The sequence below is a fragment of the Euleptes europaea genome, chromosome 1, assembly GCF_029931775.1.
Source record: "Euleptes europaea isolate rEulEur1 chromosome 1, rEulEur1.hap1, whole genome shotgun sequence".
NCBI lineage: Eukaryota > Metazoa > Chordata > Lepidosauria > Squamata > Sphaerodactylidae > Euleptes > Euleptes europaea.
In genome coordinates this window covers 28,952,417-28,975,839 of record NC_079312.1, presented here as the reverse complement: position 1 = coordinate 28,975,839, position 23,423 = coordinate 28,952,417, and the positions used below count along the sequence as shown (strand labels likewise).

Below are 23,423 nucleotides of genomic sequence, written 5' to 3'. Positions count from 1 at the left end.
AGGTTGTCAAACCTGCCTGCTCCAAACCCAGATTATGTCAAATGATTTGAGAGAGTCCTCACTCCCTGTGGTGCACGCGCACACACACTTTTCCCCACGGCTCCCTCAGGTAGAAGAGGTTTGGCAGATGTTTGAAAGAGCACAGGTTTATCACAAGGGAAAGTGGGATGTGCGTTCAGACAGTTAGCAGATATTTCTCTTTCAGACCAACTTCAGCTCTTTTACTTTTCATTTATTAATTTTTAATACAAGCTGTGGCCATTATACCACATACTATTTACACCCTTAAGTAATTATGTATTGCTTATTTGTCCAATGGGAGGGAAGGTGGCATGGTGTAGCCTGATCTCATCGGATCTCGGAAGTGAGGCAGGATTGGTACTTGGAAGCTTGGTCTAACCCCAGCCTATCATCACATTCATTTCGTGTTAGACCGCCATCTTATTTTCTCCTTTTTGCTGATCTCATGTCAACTATAACAATTCTACAGGATTTCACGATGAAGGGGACCAAGGACCATCGTTATCTCAGGGCCAAGATTTGCATGGTAAATATCATAATCAGTAGGGGGTTTACTTTGGCACAAACTTCTGTAGCATGCCCCAAGCTGAACCCTGAGTGGGATTCGTAACCCAATTTGTTTAACAGCCCATTCCTGAGGTTGGGGGTCGAATGGGCTTAAAAGGCGGTGTGACCCCTACTTCTGTAGCATGCCCCAGGCTGAACCCTGAGTGGGATTCGTAACCCAATTTGTTTAACAGCCCATTCCTGAGGTTGGGGGTCGAATGGGCTTAAAAGGCCATGTCAAAGAGCTCCCCAACCTGTCTCCACCAGTTGGAGGCTGCTTTGGTTTGGTCAAAAGTTTTCTAAAAGACAAAACCTTGAACTCCAGGCTTTCACCCCAAGTCCAAGGAGTAGCTGCCACCAGCCCTTTCAAAAGATTGAGCTCCAGGGGGAAGATAAGGGCAATCCTCTCCCAACTCACTCCAAAATTGAGTGCAACGCTTACCCTGCAAGGTAGAGGCATGCCAGGGAAAGATTACACTCCCAAAATGTCTTAGGTTTTTGGTAGGTGGTTTTACACTCACACAAGGCACTTAGACTTTAGGCTTGGAATCCCAAAATCACAGACACAAGCCATGTAAAGGCTAACAATTTATTTATAAGATTCAAGCTGGTTTACAGGAAAGAAAAAGTCATGAAGTGTTAAGCAAGAAAACAATAAACTATTTAGCATAACTAGCTGATACATTCAAAAGCCTTTTTGGTTCAAAAGGATTGGCAAAGGTTTCTTGCATCAGGTTTATAGTTACCAAGTTCCAAAGATGCTTCCAGCATTCAAGTTTCAAAAGGTTGTCCATGCCACTTGCGCAGTCTAAACTGGCATGGACGCCAGCTTGGCTTCTCTTCCTGGCGCAAGCCCTCACAACAGTGTCCTAGGAGGGGTTCCCGGGGCGTTCCGGGGGCAGCTTCCTAATCCCTTTAAGCTCAGGAACACCCCTTAAGCAATGGTGGTGCTGCACCAACTTTTTGTTAGTGCAGCATCGCTGTTTTCAACGGGACTTTTCCTAATTTTTATTTTATTGCCCCCCCCTTTCCTAATTTTTATTTTAAAATAGCCGTTCCTCCCCTGCTGCAGCGGTGCCGCCACGGTAGGGTTGCCAAGTCCCTCTTCGCCACCAGTGGGAGGTTTTTGGGGCGGAGCCTGAGGAGGGTGGGGGTTTGGGGAGGGGAGGGACTTCAATGCCATAGAGTCCAATGGCCAACGCGGCCATTTTCTCCAGGTGAACTGATCTCTCTCAGCTGGAGATCAGTTGTAACAGCAGGAGATCGCCAGCTAGTACCTGGAGGTTGGCAACCCTATGCCACGGCCATGCCGTCTCCAGCTGCTGCAGTTTAGGACTGCTGGATAAAAATAGTAACCTATGCCGTAATTAGTAGAAACTGAAAGAAAGGGTGGCACGTGGGCTCTAAAAATAATGTGTGTTCGAGCTGAAACACTATGCTATGATTAGCCAGCCTTCAAAAAGCAAAAAAAATTATTTGCTTCCATTATAATGGTGATGTTAATAACGTGGGTAAATAAAGAGGAGAAAAGGAGTTTGCATAAATAATTAATATTTCATTGCAATCATAGCTTACATAAGAAACTGTTATTGTAAGGCACAGTCTTAGTACACATATAATTGTAAACAGAAATAAACAACAACAATCATGGGTCATAAAGGCAATAAAATAAATTTCCAACTTGTCTCATCAGTCGGTGGGGACAGAACAACAACAACCAAGGCAATGAAATATCCCAACTTGTCACAGCACTCGGTGGGGATAAGGTCCCAATACAATAAATGCAACGGAAAATAGTACAGCAGACCCGATATGGAACGAGCTTAGGAATGAGCTGAAAGTACTCTTACTTAATTGGCAGCATACTTAACAATCCTTATGATACTCCCTCTTACAACAGCTCTGCAAACGAGGGAATTTTACAGATAAGTGTTAGGGGTGTACAGGAAGAAGGTGGCAGCCGTGCTGGTTGAAAAGGAAAATCTCAAAACCCATAATTCAACCCACATACCTTTTATAAGGATCAGCCAAATAGGCATACATATTCATTCAAGGTCATGGGAAAGTGGAGATGGTAACATTTCAGTCAAGGCCTCCTAGCTCCGGCTGATGAAAACCCTGGTGATTCTGCCTCGTAATTTCAAATCCTTTTGCCTTTTTTGTTCTTGAAACAGGCCGGGCGCACTATCATGAGCAGCAGCCAGTCATTACTTGTGAATCTGACCAGGGTACGTAGTGTGAGCCGATGAATGCTGATATAGAAAATAGCAGTGTGGGAAGCATAATCTTAGGAAGGAAGTCATAGGGGGAGGCAGAGAATCAAGAGATTCGTCTGAAGGTGGTTAGCAGGCAGATGCAGAATTGGGACTTGACAGAATGCTCTCCAGTTCCGATTTTCATGGGGAAACTAGCAATTTGGATGGAATGGAAATATCTCCTCAGACATACTTAGATGACTGAGTGTTCACTTTTTCAAAATCCTGTTCATCACTCTTTTTTCCCCTGTAGTGTTTTCTTTGGTTGCATCTAGACAGGTGTGCATAGGGTTGCCAGGTCCCTCTTGGCAACCGGAGGGAGGTTGTTGGGGCGGAGCCTGAGGAGAGCAGGGTTTGGGGTGGGGAGGGGCTTCAATGCCGTACAGCCCAATTGGCAAAGTGGCCATTGTCTCCAGATGAACTGATCTCTATCGGCTGGAGATCAGTTGTAATAGCAGGAGATCTCCAGCTAGTACCTCTAGGTTGGCAACCCTAGGTGTGCGAGAGCACTAGAGATTGAAATGGGAGGAGGCAGAAAAGGCATCCAGGTGCCCCCATTCGTGTGCCACTGTCTGTTTCTATTCCCCCCCTTTCTCCATTGCCCCTTAGCAATTTTGGTGGGGTTTGGTGGTTTGCCCTGTGGCCCTTTCCCTCCCTCCCTTTCCAGAACAAGCCATGCTAGGACGCTACAGTGCAGCTCAGCAGAGAGGGGAAAAGACGTTTTAAAAGATGAAATGATGGTGGAAGGTACCCTAAAGTCGCAACTGACTTATGGCTGGCAACCCAATAGGGTTTTCAAGGCAAGAAAGGTAATAGAGAGGGGAATACAGAGCTCAGCACCCCCCAGTGGTGGCTGTAGGTAGGACAGCCAGATGGATGATCCACCCACTGCCACCCTGCAGTTTCCCCTTTGAACCAGATTAAAATCGGCTTTTTGTTGTTGTTTGCTCTAGTTTAAAGGTAAAGTCCAAGGAAATCCATGAGCTAAAAAAGAGCATGATGTTGCTTGGGTGTTCCAATTTAATTTGCTGAATGGGACTTTCCTGTGGGGATGGGCATTACTGGATTTTAGGGGTAATATAACACTACATTAGGTGCCATTAGGAAGCATGATTGGAATTCCACTTGTAGCTGGATGCAGAACAGGAAACTACAAAACTGTCCCAGTTCAGCAGCATCCCTGATTGTAGTGTATGTGCTATTTTGCAACTCATTTTTTTGCTGTTTGTTAAAATGTGTATTATGTGATAGATGATAGTTGTAAGCTGATGGTACGACCATAAATTACACATTTAACAAACACTGAACTGTTTCCCTGCATAACTACTGAGAACTCTCCAGTTTGGATCTGGCTGATGCTGTAGAAAGGAAAGTCTACATTGTTTCTCTGTCCATTTCCCTTTGCTTTTTCTCTTTGATTCCACAACCTTGTGTTCTCTTGTCTTTGCATCCCGTTCCCAATATGAAAATTCTGTAGGATTTCAAAATTATGAGGAAGAAGGATCATCTTTGCCAGATGAACAAGACTTGCACGGTAAGTAACAGTGACTAAGTGAGCGTTGACTCACATAAGCATACACCCTGGAAACTCTGATGGTCTTTAAGATGCTACTGAACTCAAATTTTATCATAACACTTACTTGCACAACTAATGACCTGAATCTGCTTCTAGTGTTTCCATATAAGCTCCTTCTCATTTGTTAAAATCTGCTGAGGATGCAACATCTACAGCACATTTCCCCTGCGCTGTACCTGTTTCCCTCCTCAAAATAAACCTGCAGTTTATGTCTCACTGAACAGAATGGATAATGTGACTTATCTGCAACGCTGTTCAATCCTATAGAGAATTACTCCAGTCTAAGCCCATTGATTTCAATGGCCTTAGATGGGAGTAACTCACCATAGGATTGCACTGTAAGATGTCTGTTTTGAGTGGTCCAGGAAATGAAAGATGCTACTACCTTCTCTGAATTCCCAGCAGTAATTTTTTTTGAAACAAAGTATTTAGCCCTGTTCGTTGCAAAGATATAAGGCATGCACTTTATATCTCTGGAATGAAAAGGGCTAGAGGCTTGCTTTTTAAAAACAAAATGGAAGTTGGGGGTTCAGAAATTGTGGATAGCAATCTAGCAATGATTAACTTTAAAAAGCTTGATAAAGACACCCAGTGGCATGGTGGGGGCAACAGCAGCCTACAGGGATTGAAGCAAGGGAAATGGTGCCAATGTGGACAAGACCGTCAAAGACGCCAACTTTCCCATCCACAAGTTGTGTAAAGGTGTTCTTTCTTTGTTTCAGTTTAAAGTCAAATTTATTAGGAGACTATATTTATTTATGTCTACGTATTAAGAATACATAGAGAATTAGAAATACAAATTAAAAATACATAGAGATTAGAAAAATGGTTAAAGCAGATAGTGCTGATAAAAACTGGGATTGTGCAAAGGTGTTCTGAGTGCAATCTTTCAAAAAATAATTGTATCGACACAGGTTTGGGAAAGATCACAAAGCAGCGACGAGCCAGAAAGTGGACAACTAAGGGGCAAGATCACATTGATGCTCCAAATAAAACTTGCTCCAGCTTCGATGCCAAATGGAAGCAAAACTTCCATGTGGAAGCAACCAAATTGATCCAGCCACTGGTTTAGCTTTGCTTTTAGAATTACTTTCCATGGTTTTTTCCCTAGCTTATCCATGGGATAAATCCTGTCTGAAATCGATGCCAATAGACTTGCAACACTTTAAGAACTTGGATGCCTATGCAGCAAAGGTAAGCCTTAATTTACTGTCACGCTGTATGCCTGTCATTGGAATACTGAGATGTTCCACATAGCTTTGTGTTTTTAATGATACTTCACAAGGGTACGTTACTGACAAATGCTATCTTAATCTGTCCACATCAAGAGAGACCATGGAACTATCATGAACCAAGAGATCTTGGTTCTGATGGCACAAAACGAATAGCAAGGAGAGCATTCTTAATTACACACTAAATTATTCTGGGATAACATTGCTTTACTTAATGCTCTGATTACATGTTCAAGAAATAAACCAGGGTCAAGGGAAGCTTTTCTTCACAGATCCCCTGCTATCAGGTTAAGTTTAGCTCTAAGAAAAGGTAAATCTGGTAAATTTGGACCAAGGTGAGCAGTTTCTGAAGATGAGGTTCTTACTATCCAATAAAAGAGGATAAGAATAAGGAGGGATGGTGGCAGAAGATAGGAGTGGAAAGCCTGCCTTCATATTTCCTCCATATGTGCTCCTTACAAACCAGGTGAATGTCAGAAGCAGTGTGGAAGACCTAGTGAGTGTCTTGCTGCAAGAAGCTCACAGTGACCTGGAGAAACTTCGAGCCATTTGGATATGGATTTGCCATCATATAGGTAGCTATGGGGATGGATCCTACTCCTTTCCTACCACACCTCTGAGGAAAGTGTGAATGCTTCTAGGAAGAAGGTTGGATCCATGCCATGGATTCCACCATTTTTGTGATAGTCTTCATGAAGACATTCAACAGCTGAAACTTTCTCCTGTCATATTACGTTGGTGCTTGAAGGATAGTATGCATGTGCGTGCTCCACTTGTTCTTCTGCCTGTCATGCAGCTGTCAAAAGCATATGAGCTTTGCTAGAAGGGGGAAAAGTTATTGACAGAAGGAAAACAAGCGTCCACAACATCAGCAGGAAAGCCTGTTGCGATGGCTGCTCTTGCTTCATTGTAGAGCAGAAATGTATATTTGCAAGACAGTCAGAGTTGGACACAACGAAGTCACCTCAAAATATCCCCTTGCCTGAACGAAGCTACTCCAACTGGTAAATTAAACCAGTCAGATTTCTCACTGACTTACTAAACCCACTGGCACTGCAATCCTTAACGTGAGACTTCTGGCAGAGATCCAGAATCCTAGGCACATACGGGGCTGCTATGGCTAGCTATGGAAGATGAGTTCATAGGCTTCTTCTCCTTCCATAGCCTGTCATTGGAACCCCATTCCCACACAAGTCTCTGGGCTATAACCATAGATCAGTGGCTAGTGAACTGGGTTTAACTGTGGGAGACTCACATTCAAAAATCACTTTAGCCATGAAGCTCACTGAGAAAAATAAGAGTTCCCCCATGTTCCTAGTGTAACCCATGCACTAGTGTGGACTTTTACTAAAGAGCAACACAAGGAAACCCCCAGCTATATCCATGAATTCTGCTACTATATCAGCATACATTGGTGAAGGGCAAAGCAAGCTCATGCAACATGTACACAGAAGAAGAAGAGCAGGTTTTTATACCCCGCTTTTCTCTACTGTAAGAAGTCTCAAAGCAGCTTACAATCACCTTCCCTCCCCCCTCCTACAACTGACACCCTGTGAGGTAGCTGGGCTGAGAGAGTTCGGAGAGAACTGTGACTAGCTCAAGGTCACCCAGCAGGCTTCATGTGGAGGAGTGGGGAATCAGACCCAGTTCTCCAGATTAGAGTCTGCTGCTCTTAACCACTACACCATGCTGGCTTTCATGCACTGACAAAGTATGTTGTTACTTTTGAAGATTAAAGTGACTGGGCCATGCCTTTATTGTTTTCTACATATAATCTAGGCCAGTGATTCCTGAGGTATTACCTGGCACCCACTTTCTTTTTCCCAAAACACTTCTTCCCCAGAGCAAATACCCAATCCTAAATTTTCTCCATCTCATCAGAGCAGGAAATGTATAGAAAGCCCCAGGATATATCACGACGGCCTGCAGGGAATTCCCATTCAGATGCCCCATCACAGAAGAATGCTTGGCTTGGGAGTACAGTTACCTCTTAAGGCTGCCAGCTCCTGGTTGGGAAATTCCTGGAGCTATGGGGATGGAGCCTGCGGCAGGCAAGACTTGGGAGGGGAGGGACTTCAGAGGGGTATAATACCCTAGAGTTCGCCTTCCAAGCAGCCATTTCCTCTAGGGAAACTGACTTCTGTAGTCTGGAAATTTTGAGGTGACATCCACCAAAAGGTAAAGGTCCCCTGTCCAAGCACCGGGTCATTCCTGACCCATGGGGTGATGTCACATCCCGATGTTTCCAAGGCAGACTTTGTTTGCGGGGTGGTTTGCCAGTGCCTTTCCCCAGTCGTCTTCCCTTTACCCCCAGCAAGCTGGGTACTCATTTTACCGACCTTGGAAGGATGGAAGGCTGAGTCGACCTTGAACCAGATACCTGAAACCGACTTCCGTCGGGATCGAACTCAGGTTGTGAGCAGAGCTTTTGACTGCAGTACTGCAGCTTACCACTCTGCGCCACGGGGCTCCTACTACCCCTTCTCAAAACTCCAAAAGTACTCACGGGCTTATCAAGCTTAGGGACTCTTGTTCTAGGCTAATCTTAGCACTAAATAGATGGTAAGCGATGAAAATCGTCATTTTATGAACAGATAACAGATTCCGTTTAGGAGAAGGCCCCTTAATACAAGTGATACTTTGAGGATGTTCAATGGGGGAGAAAAGCTATTGTCCCCACTAAATTATTTATTAATTTATTTTAATTTTAGATTTATATCTCGCCCTTTCTCCCGGCCAAAGCCGGGCTCAGTAATGCCAATAATTTACCATGTTGCTTATTGCCTTCCAAAGCACAGCCTTAATCAAAGACCAGATACCGTCGGTGAACATCGAATCCCTAAGGTCGGTTTCAATTTTTAAAAAGACCCCTTTCCCCTCAGCACGTGTGCCTAGAAAAATGATTAATCACTCAAAGTCATTCAACCCGTAGGGGGCTGTTGCAGCCTCTGACTGATTATTTTCTCCAGGATGATATCTGGCAATAGTTTTTTATTCCTCCAGAATATGACGTGAAAGCCTATCGTAACGAAGCTGAGAGATTTTGTGAGCCAATGGACGTCCTTCGGTCAGGAAAGGGTGTCTGTGCTGGCTACTCCAAGCTCTTTGAACAAATGTGCAGGTAACTTGCAGCGCTCCTCATTGAGCAAACCTAGAAACACCTAATCAAATATATTATTGTTGTGCCAGTTTTAGGTCATTCATACTTCTGAGATACATTCAGATGTAATGGTGATTCACTCTTAGGGAAAGCTGGGGATGCTTTCTGCTTAACCAAAGAAATCAGAAGTCTGTGCCTGAGGGCCTAACTGTGTGTGTGTGTGTGTGTGTGTGTGCACGTGTGCACGTGTGTGTGTGTGTGTGTGTGTGTAAAGTGCAGTCAAGTCACAGCCGATTTATGGCGACCCCTTTTGGGGGGTTTTCATGGCAAGAGACTAACAGGTGGTTTGCCAGTGCCTTCCTCTGCACAGCAACCTTGGTATTCCTTGGTGGTCTCCCATCCAAATACTAACCAGGGCTGACCCTGCTTAGCTTCTGAGATCTGACGAGATCAGGCTAGCCTGGGCCATCCACCCATCCTGGGCCTAACTACCCATCACATTTTCCCCAGGAATGTCCCTTGATTGGATGGAGGTGCATTTGGATGGGTGTGCTTCCCCAGTGGACATGGGACCAATTCAGATCAGGACCATGGAGAGAGTAGACTGCCCTCCCTGCATAGTTTTCCCAACCACAAATGGCCTGGGGGTTACTAATGACCCTATGAAGACAGAGACCCTGTCTTGGTACCGGTAGAGTGACTGAACAGCTCTGGGTTAGACCAGTGAACTCAATGATGTAGCTTAAAAAGCTTTATGAATAGGAAAGTCAAAGAAAAGGGTTAAAATACAAATTACATAGTCATTAGGCAAATGGCAATAATAAAATAATAAATCTAGCTGGCTACATAATACTTACTACGTTGTTACATGATAAGCAAAAGATGTTCTTCAAAGTGACAGAGTAACACGCCGACATCACAGCATGAAGGAAGCTTAGCTACTGTAAGGCATAGTCAATCTTATGGAAAAGTGAACCTAGGACAGGTGACCCTCAACTCCCAATCCAGATGGACATTTGGGAGAAGTCTCTAGCTGGTGTAAACCGGTCTGAACCAGAATAAGGCTCTCAGAGGAGACGAGAGATCTCCCCCCTCCCGTCTTCACACAGTTGTTCTCATTCAGGTGACCTTGATAGCCAGGCCTGTTGATGGAACAAGCTACAGCTGGTGTTATGAGAACGAAATGAGCAAGACCTATGTGGAAAACTACTGAATACTGATTCCCAGGATCACAAAATGGAGATCATAGAGGTAGCAAAAATCAAAATGGTTCTTTTGTCTTGACAGACCCCACTGGGGACTGCATGTGTACTGATAAGCTACATATTACGTTTCCACAATGGGGTAATTATCGCCACCCTGGGGGCCATTTTAAGTTGGGAAAACAGCCCAGGGCTAGAAGGCCAAGGTCCTCTCTCTCTTTTTCTGTGCCGTGCAATCCTAATCTGAATTAGATCCACAGGTGCCTAAGAAATGTGGAACTGAAGAACATGACTCTCCACACAACCTGGGGACATGGTCCGAGAACATGTGTCATGCAGCGAGGCCCGCTCAGTGAGCTGAATCCTGTGGCAAACCCCACCCCACCCCCGGAATTCTATGGTTCTTATTCATTATTGCCCAAATATGCATATTAAGCAGAGTTGCAAATATTTTTGTATTTTGCAAGATTTATTTTGGCTCTTGGAGTCACGGAGATAGGCAGAGAAGAATGCCCAGCACTGACGCCTGCCTCCCACCAAAGGAAAGGCTGCTTTCCCCACTGCCCCCTGGGTTAGTCTTCTTTGACCCTGAATTGCTTGTGCATGTTTTAGTCCATTCTTTTGCTGCATAAGAACTGGAATTGGTTTTCCCCCCAAGCTGACTAATGCTCCTCCCTGTACCAATACCGGTTCTCACATGGTGTAATCTTGACATCCTTCTCTGGAGACAAATAAAGGGGATGGTTCTATTAACTGCAGCTGTGGCGTCAAGAAAGGGACCATGGCTTAGTGATAGGGAAGCTACTTGGCAGGTGGAAGGTCCCAGGCTCAGTCCCTGTCATCTCCAGTGAATAGATTCCTTCAAAGAAGAAATCAAAGAAGAGACTTTGCAAGAACCAACAGTTTTAGAAAGGAAGTGATGAGACTGGTGGTCTGATTGGGTATAAGGCAGCTTTGTGTACTGATATCTTTCTGAATACTATTTTTGTTGGGAATTAGATAGCGAGTTTCGTTTCTGTCAGACAGCAAAGGGTTAAATTGTTTGTATTGACTGTTTGTACAGATGCAGTGTGATGATGTAACACGTGTCTTTAGTTAATTGGTCACCTAATCACCATTGGTAACATGGCTCAAGTCATGTAGATACAACTGTGTTCTATTGCCCTCTTCCTGTGTTAAGAGAGGAAAAGTTTAGGAGTAGTTTTCTACTCACTTGCCGTTTGGATTTTACTTTGAAAAGATGGAACATCTCTGCTCTAAGGAGCAGAGATGGAGCGATAGGATTAAGCCTTAGATACCTGCTAGAGGATTTATAGCAAGCTAATAGGAAACTAGATCTGTAGAAAGGATTTATTATTTTCATCCCCGTTACCTTTCCTTTAGATAAGTAAAGATTTTGATTCTTGAAACAGGAAAGACTCTGTCTGGTTATTTGTGTGCTATTTCTGACTCCTTGCATAACCATAATCAAGTGGAGAGGGGAAAATGAGGAACTGAGGCAAATAGTGGTAACAAGGCAGGGAGTCCTAGAACGTCTAAACCAACTGCAAACTTACAAGTCACAGGGACCAGACGGTATTCATCCTAGAGTTCTTCAAGAACTCAAATGGGAAATTGCTGAACTTCTAACAAAGATATGTAATATGTCCCTTCGATCAGCCTCTGTACCAGAGGACTGGAGAATGGCCAATGTAACACCCATTTAGAAAATAGGCTCCAGGGGGGACCCAGGAAATTACAGGCCAGGTAGCTTAACGTTTGTTAATGGAAAGCATTATTAAAGATAGAATTGTCAAGCATATAGAAGGGCAAGGTCTGCTGGGCAAAACCCAACATGGCTTCTGTAAGGGTAGGTCCTGTCTTACTAACCTGTTAAGAGTTTTTTGAAAGCGTCAATAAGCATGTGGACAGGAATGAGCCTGTGGATATTGTGTATTTGGATTTCCAAAAAGCTTCTGACAAAGTCCCCCACCAAAGACTGCTAAGCAAACTTCATAGTCACGGGATAAGAGGACAAGTCCTCTTATGGATTGAGAGCTGGCTGAAAAATAGGAAGCAGAGAGTAGGAATCAATGGTCAGTTCTCCCAATGGCGGGATGTGAGCAGTGGGGTGCCTCAGGGATCTGTGTAGGGACCGGTGCTTTTCAACCTGTTCATCAATGACCTGGAGTTGGGGTTAAACAGTAAAGTAGCCAAGTTTGCAGATGACCCCAAATTATTTAGGGTGGTTAAAACAAAATCGGACTGTGAAGAGCTCCAGAAAAATCTCTGCATACTGGAAGAATGGGCATTAAAATGGCAAATGAGATTCAATGTGAGTAAGTGTAAAGTGATGCATATTGGGACAAAAATTCCCAACTTCACATATACACTGATGGGATCTGTGCTAGCAGCAACAGACCAAGAAAGGGATCTTGGGGTGGTAGTGGATAGCTCAATGAAGATGTCAACCCAGTGTGTGGCTGCTGTAAAAAAGGCAAATTCCATGCTGGCCATAATTAGACGAGGAATAGAAAATAAAACTGCTGATATCATACTGCCCTTGTACAAATCTATGGTGAGACCACACTTGGAATACTGTGTACAGTTCTGGTCACCACACGTAAAAAAGGATATTACAGGGCTTGAGAAGGTGCAGAAAAGAGCAACCAAAATGATTAGGGGACTAGAGCAACTGTCCTATGGGGAGCGGTTAAGACGCTTAGAGCTGTTTAGCTTGGAAAGAAGGCGGCTGAGGGGAGACATGATAGAGGTCTATAAAATTATGCATGGTTTGCAGAGAGTGGACAGGGAGAAGTTTTTCTCCCTCTCCCATAATACTAGAACACGGGGTCATCTGCTAAAGCTGGGGGGTGAGAGATTCAAAACAGATAAAAGGAAGTATTTTTTCACACAACGCATAGTTAAATTGTGGAACTCCCTGCCCCAGGATGTGGTGATGGCTGCCAGCTTGGAGGGCTTTAAGAGGTGAGTGGAGGAGAGGGGTATTCATGGCTGTTAGTTAGAATGGATATTAGTCATGCTGCATACCTATTATCTCTAGTACCAGAGGAGCATGCCTATTATTTTGGGTGCGGTGGAACACAGGCAGGATGGTGCTGCTGCACTCGTCTTGTTAGTGGCTTCCTAGAGCCACCTGGTTGGCCGCTGTGTGAACAGACTGCTGGACTTGATGGGCCTTGGTCTGATCCAGCAGGGCCTTTCTTATGTTCTTAATGATCCATGGGCCTAATTTCTAACAATTTTTCCCCTCAGTGTTGCAGGGATCCAATGCAAGGAAGTGTCTGGCTACTCCAAAGGGCATGGATATAAACTAGGACAAGTCTTTGGGCGGAAAACAGATCATGCCTGGAATGCTGTTTTCCTCCATGGAAGGTGGCACCTTTTGGACAGCACGTGGGGAAGTGGGATTGTGGACGACTCTTGCGCCAAGTTCACTTTCAGGTAAGGCCAAGAACATTGTGGTGCAGTAGGAAGACCTGACGCAGTATGGGCCACAAAGAGGATGCAATTCCCTTCAGGGTTTTCCTGTTTGTCCCTTTACTGGGACCAGAGTGGGTGGCACTATAAGCAGCAGCACTGATCTCTGTAAACAGAACCAGCAGAAATTCAACTGTAAATTTAGTTTTCGTTTATTCAACTTCCAAACTAGGTCTGGCTCAGAGCGGCTTGTGTGTGTGTGAAGTGCCGTCAAGTCGCAGCCGACTTATGGCGACCCCTTTTGGGGTTTTCATGGCAAGAGACTAACAGAGGTGGTTTGCCAGTGCCTTCCTCTGCACAGCAACCCTGGTATTCCTTGGTGGCCTTCCATCCAAATACTAACCAGGGCTGACCCTGCATAGCTTCTGAGATCTGACGAGATCAGGCTAGCCTGGGCCATCCAGGTCAGAGCAGCTTACAACCATTTAAAACAATTTAAAACAGCCAAGTTACAATAAAATAACAATAGCAATAAAATCTAGGTGCCTTCAATATAGCAGCTGTGTGTAATTCCCCAGTAGTCATTACTTCTGTCTTCTTGATGTGTAATGTATTGACCTGTTTGGCTCACAATACTTAATTATGTGGGAGCTTTAGCCCTTTAAGTAAAGGGCGTTATGCTCCGTGTTTTATCTCTGTTCCTGCTCCTTTCCTTTAGCCGGCCGCTGCGGCCATTGCGTGTGTTAATGATTTCTGTAGCTGTAATAAATATGTTGTTTTTAATTCCATGGTGCAGTCGTCTTTCCAAGGACTTTTCAGATGTTCAGCTAGAATCTTGCTTTGGCACTTTTGCTTTAACCTTCGTCAGTAATTGTTTCAAGTCTTCAGCTGCATATCTCAGAATATTCCTTCCACCATTTTTCACTGCACCTTCATCTAAATCTAATCCACCTTTCTTATGTTTTGCATACAGATTGACATCTTTGCCAATCAGAAACCATTCCGTTTTTCATATTCTGTCCTAACAGCCTCCTGTCCAGAGTACAGGTTGCGCATCAAAACAATCAGATATTGTAGAATACCAGTTTCTTTTAAAACCAAACATAGCTTTTCATGATCCACACAGTCAAAAGCTGTAATATATGAAACCTAAACTGACTTCTTCTGAAATTCTCTCATATACTCCAGTAACCAATGTAAATTTGCAATATGACTTCTAGTGCCTCTTCCTTTTTGAATCCAGCTTGAGCATCTGGCATTTCTCATTCCATATATGGTAACAGTCTTTGTTGTAAGGTTTTGAGTATCACTTTACTTGCGTGAGAAGTTAATGCAATGGTCCCATAGCTGCTGCAGTCTTTGACATCTCCTTTTTTCAGAACTGAAATGTAAATTGAGCAGTTCCAGTCTGTGGGCCATTGTGTTGTTTTCCACATTTGTGGACATATTCTTTTAAAGATTTTGATGGGCTCTGTTTCTATGGGTTGGAATGGCTCTATTGATATCCCATCTGCTCCTGGTTATTTGTTTCTCCCAATTGCTTTCAGGGTTTCTTTCACTTCATTTTCTAAAACTGTAGGTTCTTCAAAAGTTTCTTCTTTGAAGGAATATGTCATCCTTTCATCTCTTCTGTATAGTTCTTCAGTGTATCGTTCCCATCTTTTCTTTATTTTGTCCTGTTCAGTTAATGTATTTCTGTGTTGATCTTTCAGCATGCCTAATCGTGTTTTAAATTTCCCTTTGATTTCTTGAATCTTGTGGAACAGATCTGTTGTTGTTGTTTATTAGACTTTTATGCTGCTTTTTCCCAGCCAGGTTGGGCTCAGAGCGGCTCACAACAGTTTCACACAATTAAAACCAACCACAGTATACAATTTAAAACTATAACATAATTTAAAAATCTAAGGCACCCTAAAACCATACACGGTACAATAAAGCCATAGCGGGAACCAAGTAGATGGATTGGTTCTTGTAGGTTATCCGGGCTGTGTGACCGTGGTCTTGGTATTTTCTTTCCTGATGTTTCGCCAGCAGCTGTGGCAGGCATCTTCAGAGGATCTTGTTGCAAAAGAACTTGTTTCCCAAGCATGTGGGTCCCAGTTCAGATTGGGACTGCAAGGTGGGGGGAGAAGGGACTTCAGCCTTCTCTCCCATGTTGTTTTCCTCACCTGAAACAGCCCCGTCTCTCTCTGCTCCGCAGTTCCAATCTGAATCTTGGCTCCATACCCCTGGGAAACAAGTTCCCTCGCACCTCATGAAGGACTGCTGGGGCAACCCAGGCGCAATGCATTAAAAATCATAACATGTAGTCTGGCCCTCAGCCTTAACCTACTTCACATGGTTGTCATGATGATAAAATGGAAAGGGGCAGGACTTTGTCAGCCTGAGCTGCTTGGAGGGAAGGTCGGATAAAAATGTAATTAATCTCCAAAATGAAATAAAATATAACCATCTCATAGCAGCTTGTTACAAAGTCTGCCGCCTCTTGGATTTATAGTTCCGTTCGCTTTAGATGGTTTCACTGCCACACTTTATTGCTCCATTCTTTTGTTTTTGAGTTCTGTTACTCCCAGGATTAATAGCTGGGAATGAAACACGCCTGGCTTGCTGATTACAGATTTACTACAAGCCCCAAAGCGAAGCATTGCAAAGAACTGGAACAAGGATATGCTTTTAGACAATAAGAATTTCATACTCCACTGCAGGAAGTTTTGTCTCCTTGTCCCCAGAGTTCGTTTCCTAAACGTGATACGCTTCAATATTTCAGAGTAGCATAGTTGGGTTGAGAGTTGGACTAGTGTCTAAGAGACCCGTGTTCAAATCCCCATTTGAACCATGAAGCTGATTGGGTGGCCTTGGGCCAGTCACTGAGCATAAGCTAGCTGACAGCATTGCTGTGGGGGCAGAATGGAGGAGGGGAGGCATGGGAACCTGGGATAGATTTTTGCTCTGGTTGAGATTACTTCCCCCTTGTTTCAGGTATAAAGACTTTTACTTCCTGACCCATCCTGCTCTCTTTATCGCCGATCACTTCCCAAAAGACCACGAGTGGCAGCTTCTGAAACCAAGCCTGACTCTGCAGCAGTTTGAACGCAATATGCGGAGTAGATCTGAATTTTATACAGAGGGGCTGGTGGCAGCAACCCCAGCAACGACAGTCATTCAAACAGGTAAAGACAACAAGAAGCTTTTTGTCACCCCCTCTTTCTTTGTATTAATGCAGTGGCAATATAAAAGGGACCACGTCCACATTGTTTAAGGGATAGTGTCGGGGGTCGCTGGTGTCACCCTTCCCCCCCAACGGGTGGCTACTGCGGGAGGGGAGAAGAGCTGATGCCTACACCAGATGGGATTGGTCCCTTAAGGACTTGCCTGGCACTTCGTGTTGGAAGGAGAAGAATGGGTGGTAGCAACTTGCCCAACACCCAGCTAGATGGTGGCAGGTGGGGCCTGGAGCTGGGCAGTGTCTAAGGTTGCAAGGTCTCTCTTCCTGGTGGGAGGTTTTTGGTGGAAGAGCCTGAGGAGGGTGGGGTTTGGGGAGGGGAGGGGCTTCAGTGCCATAGATTCCAGTTGCCAAAGCGGCCATTTTCTCCAGGTAAGCTGATCTCTATCGGCTGGAGGTCAGTAGTAATAGCAGGAGACATCCAGCTAGTACCTGGAGGTGGTAATCAAATCAACAGCACGATGGCCAAACTATATCCCAAAACAACACAAATTAGTATTGCATATTAATACACATTCAGGAGTCAACATATCAATTTTCACAATATTACAAAAAAAAATTATAATGAAGAATTTACATAGTTGCTTGTATTTTTAGTTATAGAACAATACCTGAAATGTTATACTTACCTGCATTCTTACTTGTGGGAAATTCATTATAAAATTTTTGTGATATTGTGAAAGTTGATTTGTAAACTCTTGAATGTGTATTAATATGCAATACTAATTTGTGTTGTTTGGGGATATAGTTTGGCCACCGTGCTGTTGATTTGATCACCCTCTTTGCGTTTGGCACAGGGTTATTTTTGTCTCTTGTACCTGGAAGTTGGCAACCCTAGCAGTATCAAAACAAAATGGTCCTTGTCAGCAGACAAAGGAGGGAAGGGGAGATAGGTCGACCAGTATCGGAGTGGACACCAGCTGTCCGTAGCTGTGATTGGGCCAGATCCCAGGGTGTTGGTAGTTTAAGACGGAGGTCTTCGGGAAGCTTCAGAGAGGAACACCCCAATGGCTCATGTGAAAGCAGAAAGCCAGGCCCTTGCTAATCATTAAAACCAGGCCTTTGGTTGAGTTAAAAGGGGAAAGGGAGGCAGCGGATGAGGACATGGTGAACCATAACTCTTGTTGTTGGAAGGAATAGGGCTCAGAGAGAGAAGAGGAGGGTTAGTGTGCTTGCCAGCTAGGGTGGCCAGGTGACTGCTGAGGGATGGAGGGAACTCCAACCCTGCGTCCCACCCTCTTTTGTCTGCACTCTCTCCTGTGAGCAGCAGGAGGAAAATAGGACTGTTAAGTTGGATAGCTTGAAGAGCACGCTTCTTTCTTCATGTTAATTCAGTGGGGTTTTCAGTCTGTGAGTATGTCCAGAGACTACTCGCTCAACATCTTTGTCTGAAATGATGCGTGTACATGCAAGTGTAGGGCGCCAGAACTGTCTGGTCTACTTTGAGAGTCCCCATATGACATAATATCCCATCGTGCCATCCACAAAGTCCGTGCATGGAATAATTTTGTACAATTGTTTTTGTCGTTTCACAGAAAATGGCAAAGCAACCATCGTCATTGAGACTCGCTCTCCAGTACGGTTCGTGTTTGAATTAAACAAGGTGAGGGAGAATTGCTTAATGACACTCCAGAGGAATGAGATGAAGCTAGAGGTGTATCCCCAGCAGACAGGGACTCACTGTCTGCAGATCTATGCCAAACACTTCAAAGACACGAAAGAGAGCTACAGTCTGGTATTAGAGTACTCACTGAAGTGCAGCTCTGTGGACAAGAGCATCTGTTTGCCCAAAGGCCTCATCCAGCCGGTGGGACCTAGTTGGCTCACGGAGCAGGCAGGGGTCCTGAAGGCCTTGCCTCCCGGTCCTGTTATCCACACAGATGACGGGCGGTGCACCATCACTTTCACGCTGACTGAAGATCTGGATTTCTTTGCCACGCTCGAGGCCGATAACAGCAGGATACCCGAGGACATGATGAAGCATCACATCTGGAAAACCTGCAGAGGAAACCAGGCCGAGTTAAAGATTTACCTGCCCCACGCGGGGCACTTTGCTCTTCTCATCTGGGCCAAGAAGACGTTTGATCCGGGTAGCCACAAGTGTGCCCTCTGCTACCTCCTCTCCTGTCCGAATAAGAGTGTGGTGTGGCCGGTTTTCCCACAGAGTTTTACGAACTGGGAGGACGGCTATGAGTTAGTGGCACCTCTCGCAGGTGTCCTGCCAGCCAACTGCCAGGTGCAGTTTAAGCTCAAGCTGCCAGGTGTATTCCAAGCAAGAGTCAAATGTGGTGAAAAATCTCTCCCTTTGATTCTGAGTGAAGCTGGTTTCTGGGAGGGAGCCTTTAACACCTCAGGCGGGAAAAACGTGACTGTCACAATATCCAAAGATGCTGACGATTCCCTCTGGTCTTTGTTGGAGTACAAAGTGGAGACTCATTAGCTCAGATCATCGAGAAGCCATTAATTAGGTGGACAGTCTCTTCAATCAAGATTTTTGACTTGTACTCTATGGATCGCCAATCCAACCCTCAGGTGCTCTGTTAATAAAACATTCATGATTCCTGTCTCATTATGGATACCCCCCAGTTCCCAACATTCAATCACATAGTGTGACCAAGAGACACAGGCAGGACGGTGCTACTGCAGTCGTCTTGTTTGTGGGCTTCCTGGAGGTACCTGGTTGGCCACTGTGTGAACAGACTGCTCGACTTGATGGACCTTGGTCTGATCCACCAGGGCCTTTCTTATGTTTTTATGAGACAGAATTGGGTGTTGTCACATAGATTGATGGGGGCTTGATTTTCAGTGGTTGGAATTCCCTAGAGCAGAAACCATGGTGTCCCCACATTTGACAGTGAAACCCCTTACTATTTCCTCTGCAAGTCAGCGGCTATTCCATTTTATGAGGTAAAGTGAAGGGCTGTGTTTGGGAATCCAATGCAAAGGCCCCAAACCTCCCCGACACTGGTCCTCCAGCCTTCACTGACAAGGTTCAGGTAGAGGGTGTAGTGTGACCTTTGCAGTATACAAGCCCTTCTTCACATATACCCCACCTGTGAGAGCCAGCGTGGTGTAGTGCTTAAGAGTGGTAGTTTGGAGCAGTGGATTCTGATCTGGAGAACCGGGTTAGATTCCCCACTCCTCCACATGAGTGGTGGAGGCTAATCTGATGGATTTGTTTCCCCACTCCTACACACAAAGCCAACTGGGTAACCTTGGGCTAGTCACAGCTCTCTCAGCCCCACCTACCTCACAGGGTGTCTGTTGTGGGGAGGGGAAGGGAAGGTGATTGTAAGCCAATTTGAGTCTCCCTTAAGTGGTAGAGAAAGTTGGCATATAAAAACCAACTCTTCTTCTGTCATAATAATGTAGATTTGATAATAATATTACAGTATTTGAAGAATGCAGCCACAATGAATGCTACTGTTGGGTGTATGTATTAGCTAATGTGACAAAGGGGCTTATCGCACCAACAATTTACAGCATATTATCATTGTGCTCGGTGAGTGTGTTTTGGATGCGTATTCTTCATTTCCGATTGCACCGTGCCTGTTAAGACTGCTCCCAAGACGGTTTATCGTCATATCGCAAGGAGGAGTGTGGGGGAGCACTGCGTCATGTCTACGTCACTGATGCTTCCCTGCCTCCCCTCCCCTTTTTTTTCACGTATGTGCAATATCATTGATCCGAAGGAGCGCTGTACGCCATTAAGAATTGCCTCATTTGGATGGCAGGGAAACCCTAATCACAACCTATACAGGCATTCCCCCCCCCAAAAAAAAACCCAAAATGAGCCGTTCTTTGCACAGTGCTAATCACAGAGCTGCCGTCTTTTCGGGCGTTGGTCCAACGATCTTGCATTTTTTCATTGGGACGAGCACATTAAAAAAATTTTTTTGAGAGCAGGGAGGCAGAGAAAGGGAGGAACAGGCGGGGAGAAACTTTGTGCCGACAAGAGAGCCCTGATTTGTGTGTGTGTGTGTGTGTGTGTGTGTGCGCGCGGGCGCTCTCTCTATCCCTCAGTCTCTCTTCCTTCCTCCTCCTGCTGCTCCCCCTCCCCCATCTGCCGCTCTCAGCAATTTTGCTACTTTTCTAGCCCTCGCCCTCCTCTTCATTCCTTCCCCCTCAAACCCACAAACTGTTTACAAAATCCACTTCAAGGACATTCCATATGAGGAAAATGTTTGATTGGGACCCTGCACAAATAAAAATGATTGGTCTAATGTTCCAATGTTCCCGTGTTCCTTTGTAAGACCACAAGCACTTGGAGGGAGGGAATAAGTAACAATAATGATTGGTGGATGCAAACAGGAGGGGAGGGGGAAGGTGGGATGGGAGGAGAAAGGCTTTTCATTGGGTGTTGCAAAAAGAGGGGAGGAGAACTGAATAGCATATGTAACTGAACGCACCCCTTGGATTGCCGGTTTTGAAACGACATAACGAAATACATCGTGGTATAGGCATTTTGGGGAAAAACATGTTTGGCGCTTCCAAAGCATTTCCAAGCCGAAATGGGAGGTCTGAGGTGCAATCTAACCTGGATAACACATTTTTTAAAACGTAGTATATACTGAGTGCGTTAGGCCCCAAAGTTGCACTGTCAGGAAAGATTGGAATCACGTGCAGAAATTCTCTTCAAGTCTGTATACTGCAACAGGTAGGGCTGTGGCTCAGGGGCCGAGCATCTGCTTGGCATGCAGAAGGTCCCAGGTTCTTTAGCGTGAGAATTATCCCCAGCAACATTAGAGAGATCTGCACTGAACAATCTTTCAAAAGTTTGGCTTGTGAAACACTGGACAGCCACAAAGTTCCCTATGTTTCACCATGCCAGAGAGCGAATGACTCCTCTGCTCTAACTCTTGATGATACAAAAATAATCTTTTGGATGTCAGCCCTTTTTTTTCCCTTTTAAGCAACCAGCAACTAAACAAGACACCTGTAGAATCTTTATAGCTGCATAAGGTGATTTCTACACTCTGCCCTCATTACCAGGAGGAATGATCGGGAACTCTGCTGAACCTGGAGGGTGAGAGATTCAAAGAAGATAAAAGAAAGTATTTTTCACACAATGCATAGTTAAATTGTGGATCTCTCTGCCCCAGGATGTGGTGATGGCTGCCTACTTGGAAGGATTTAAGAGGGGAGTGGACATGTACATGGAGGAGAGGGCTATCCATGGCTACTAGTCAAAATGGATACTAGTCATGATGCATACCTATTCTCTCCTGGATCAGAGGAGCAGGCCTATTGTCTTGGGTGCTGTGGAACACAGGCAGGATGGTGCTGCTGCAGTGGTCTTGTTTGTGGTCTTCCTGGAGGCACCTGGTTGGCCACTGTGTGAGCAGACTGCTGGACTTGATGGGCCTTGGTCTGATCCAGCAAGGCTTTTCTTATGTTCTTATGTCCTCTGGGGCCTAATGACTGGTGGTCACTAGCACTGACCTTGAGAATCTCAGAACAAAGGCAGAAAGGCTCAGCTTGGTTTGAGCAAGTGACGAATGGATTTGAATAGACTTGTTTTGTTTCTGTGTTCAGGACAGGTGGACCCCTTGTGAAGAATCTTAATTCTGTCTTGGGGTTTGCAGACATGGGGCGTTTCTTGACACCAATGCCAGAGCTGGATGGTGCTGTGTGGGAATTGAGAGAGTGAAGACAAAGACTCGGTGTCAAGGAAAACAGACCTCTGGTCTCAGAGCTGCGTTTTATTTATAGCAAGTAGTAAATAACAGTTGCTTGTAACTTGCAACTGTTGTGAGTAACCATGGTAGCGGCAGAGATAGCAAACTAGGTCAGCCGAGCATATATGGTGCAGGAACTAGAAGCCTTTGTCTATTGTTCTACCCCCCCCTCTACGGAGGAGGGGCAGCCTCAGTGACGTGGCCTGCCAGCCATCACCTGACTGCCCCACCAAGGCCGTGCATGGTATAGCGGCAGTGTGCCAACTCGCTAAACACGGCCTAGTGGTCATAGCGGTGGTCTGCCAGCGTCGCCAGAGGGCCACAACCCTACACTTCCCCCTTTTTCGTTTTAAGCTGATGATATGCATAATACAGAAAGTGACGTTGCACATGCTCCTTAGAGAAAGCACACATATTGTAAAGGCTCGGCAGACATTGGACAAAGCACCCCAATGCAATAAAACCAGCAATGATTCCAAGTAACGCTAAAAAAGTTGCTCGCAGCCACCCAAAGTCAGGTAGCCAGCTGGTCAACCAATCAAAAAGACCAGGAGCTCCGGAAGTAATAACATTGTTAGTGAGCATATGACGCAATTTCTCCAGCTCGTCCTCAATGGTTTTGTTGAGGTCATGGAATGTGACTTTGCAACCTGCCTGACCAACAATTTTACAAAACCCACCTTGACGAGCCAGGAGAAAATCTAAGGCAAAGCGATGCTGTAAGGTGATTTGATGCAATTCAGAAATCTCTTGCTGTAAATCATGAATTAAGCGGCTTGTAGCATTAACAGTCATTTCTAACCTACAAGTGAGGCCTAAGATGGAACGGCGGTTCTCCTGGGCAATGATCCCTGGGTAGCTCCCCAGAGTCAAAATCCCAGTAAGACCAGCCCCTATGGCGCGACCCCAGTCGCTTCCCCCACTGAGTTGGGCGTCCACAATAACCTCATCTGAACACCCGGGGCCAAGGGGGGCCGCTGCGGCACGCCTCACTTTGTGATTGGCTAAAGGTGTCCCAGAAGCATCCAGGACTTGGACTGGCAAGGTAAGATACCCAAGAGCTGCACACTGATATTTCCCAGGATGACAGTTGGTAGCCCACCCTGACCCCCAAAAGAACCAAAGGTTGGGATCGCGGATGAGCCAATTGCCACAAATGCTACCGGATGT

At 45.2% G+C, this 23,423-nt stretch overlaps 1 protein-coding gene across 1 annotated transcript in view; it reads left to right on the top strand.

Annotated features, from left to right (window-relative positions):
- Positions 1 to 19,015, top strand: part of LOC130474749 (kyphoscoliosis peptidase-like) — a 35,603-nt gene extending 16,588 nt beyond the window's left edge. The window contains exons 7-14 of the mRNA XM_056846448.1: positions 491 to 547; positions 4,300 to 4,356; positions 5,510 to 5,592; positions 6,097 to 6,205; positions 8,634 to 8,751; positions 13,188 to 13,376; positions 16,332 to 16,522; positions 18,111 to 19,015. Of these exons, the coding sequence (XP_056702426.1) occupies positions 491 to 547; positions 4,300 to 4,356; positions 5,510 to 5,592; positions 6,097 to 6,205; positions 8,634 to 8,751; positions 13,188 to 13,376; positions 16,332 to 16,522; positions 18,111 to 19,015 (1,709 nt within the window). The remainder of the gene's footprint in view (positions 1 to 490; positions 548 to 4,299; positions 4,357 to 5,509; positions 5,593 to 6,096; positions 6,206 to 8,633; positions 8,752 to 13,187; positions 13,377 to 16,331; positions 16,523 to 18,110) is intronic.
- Positions 19,016 to 23,423: the final 4,408 nt, after the last annotated feature.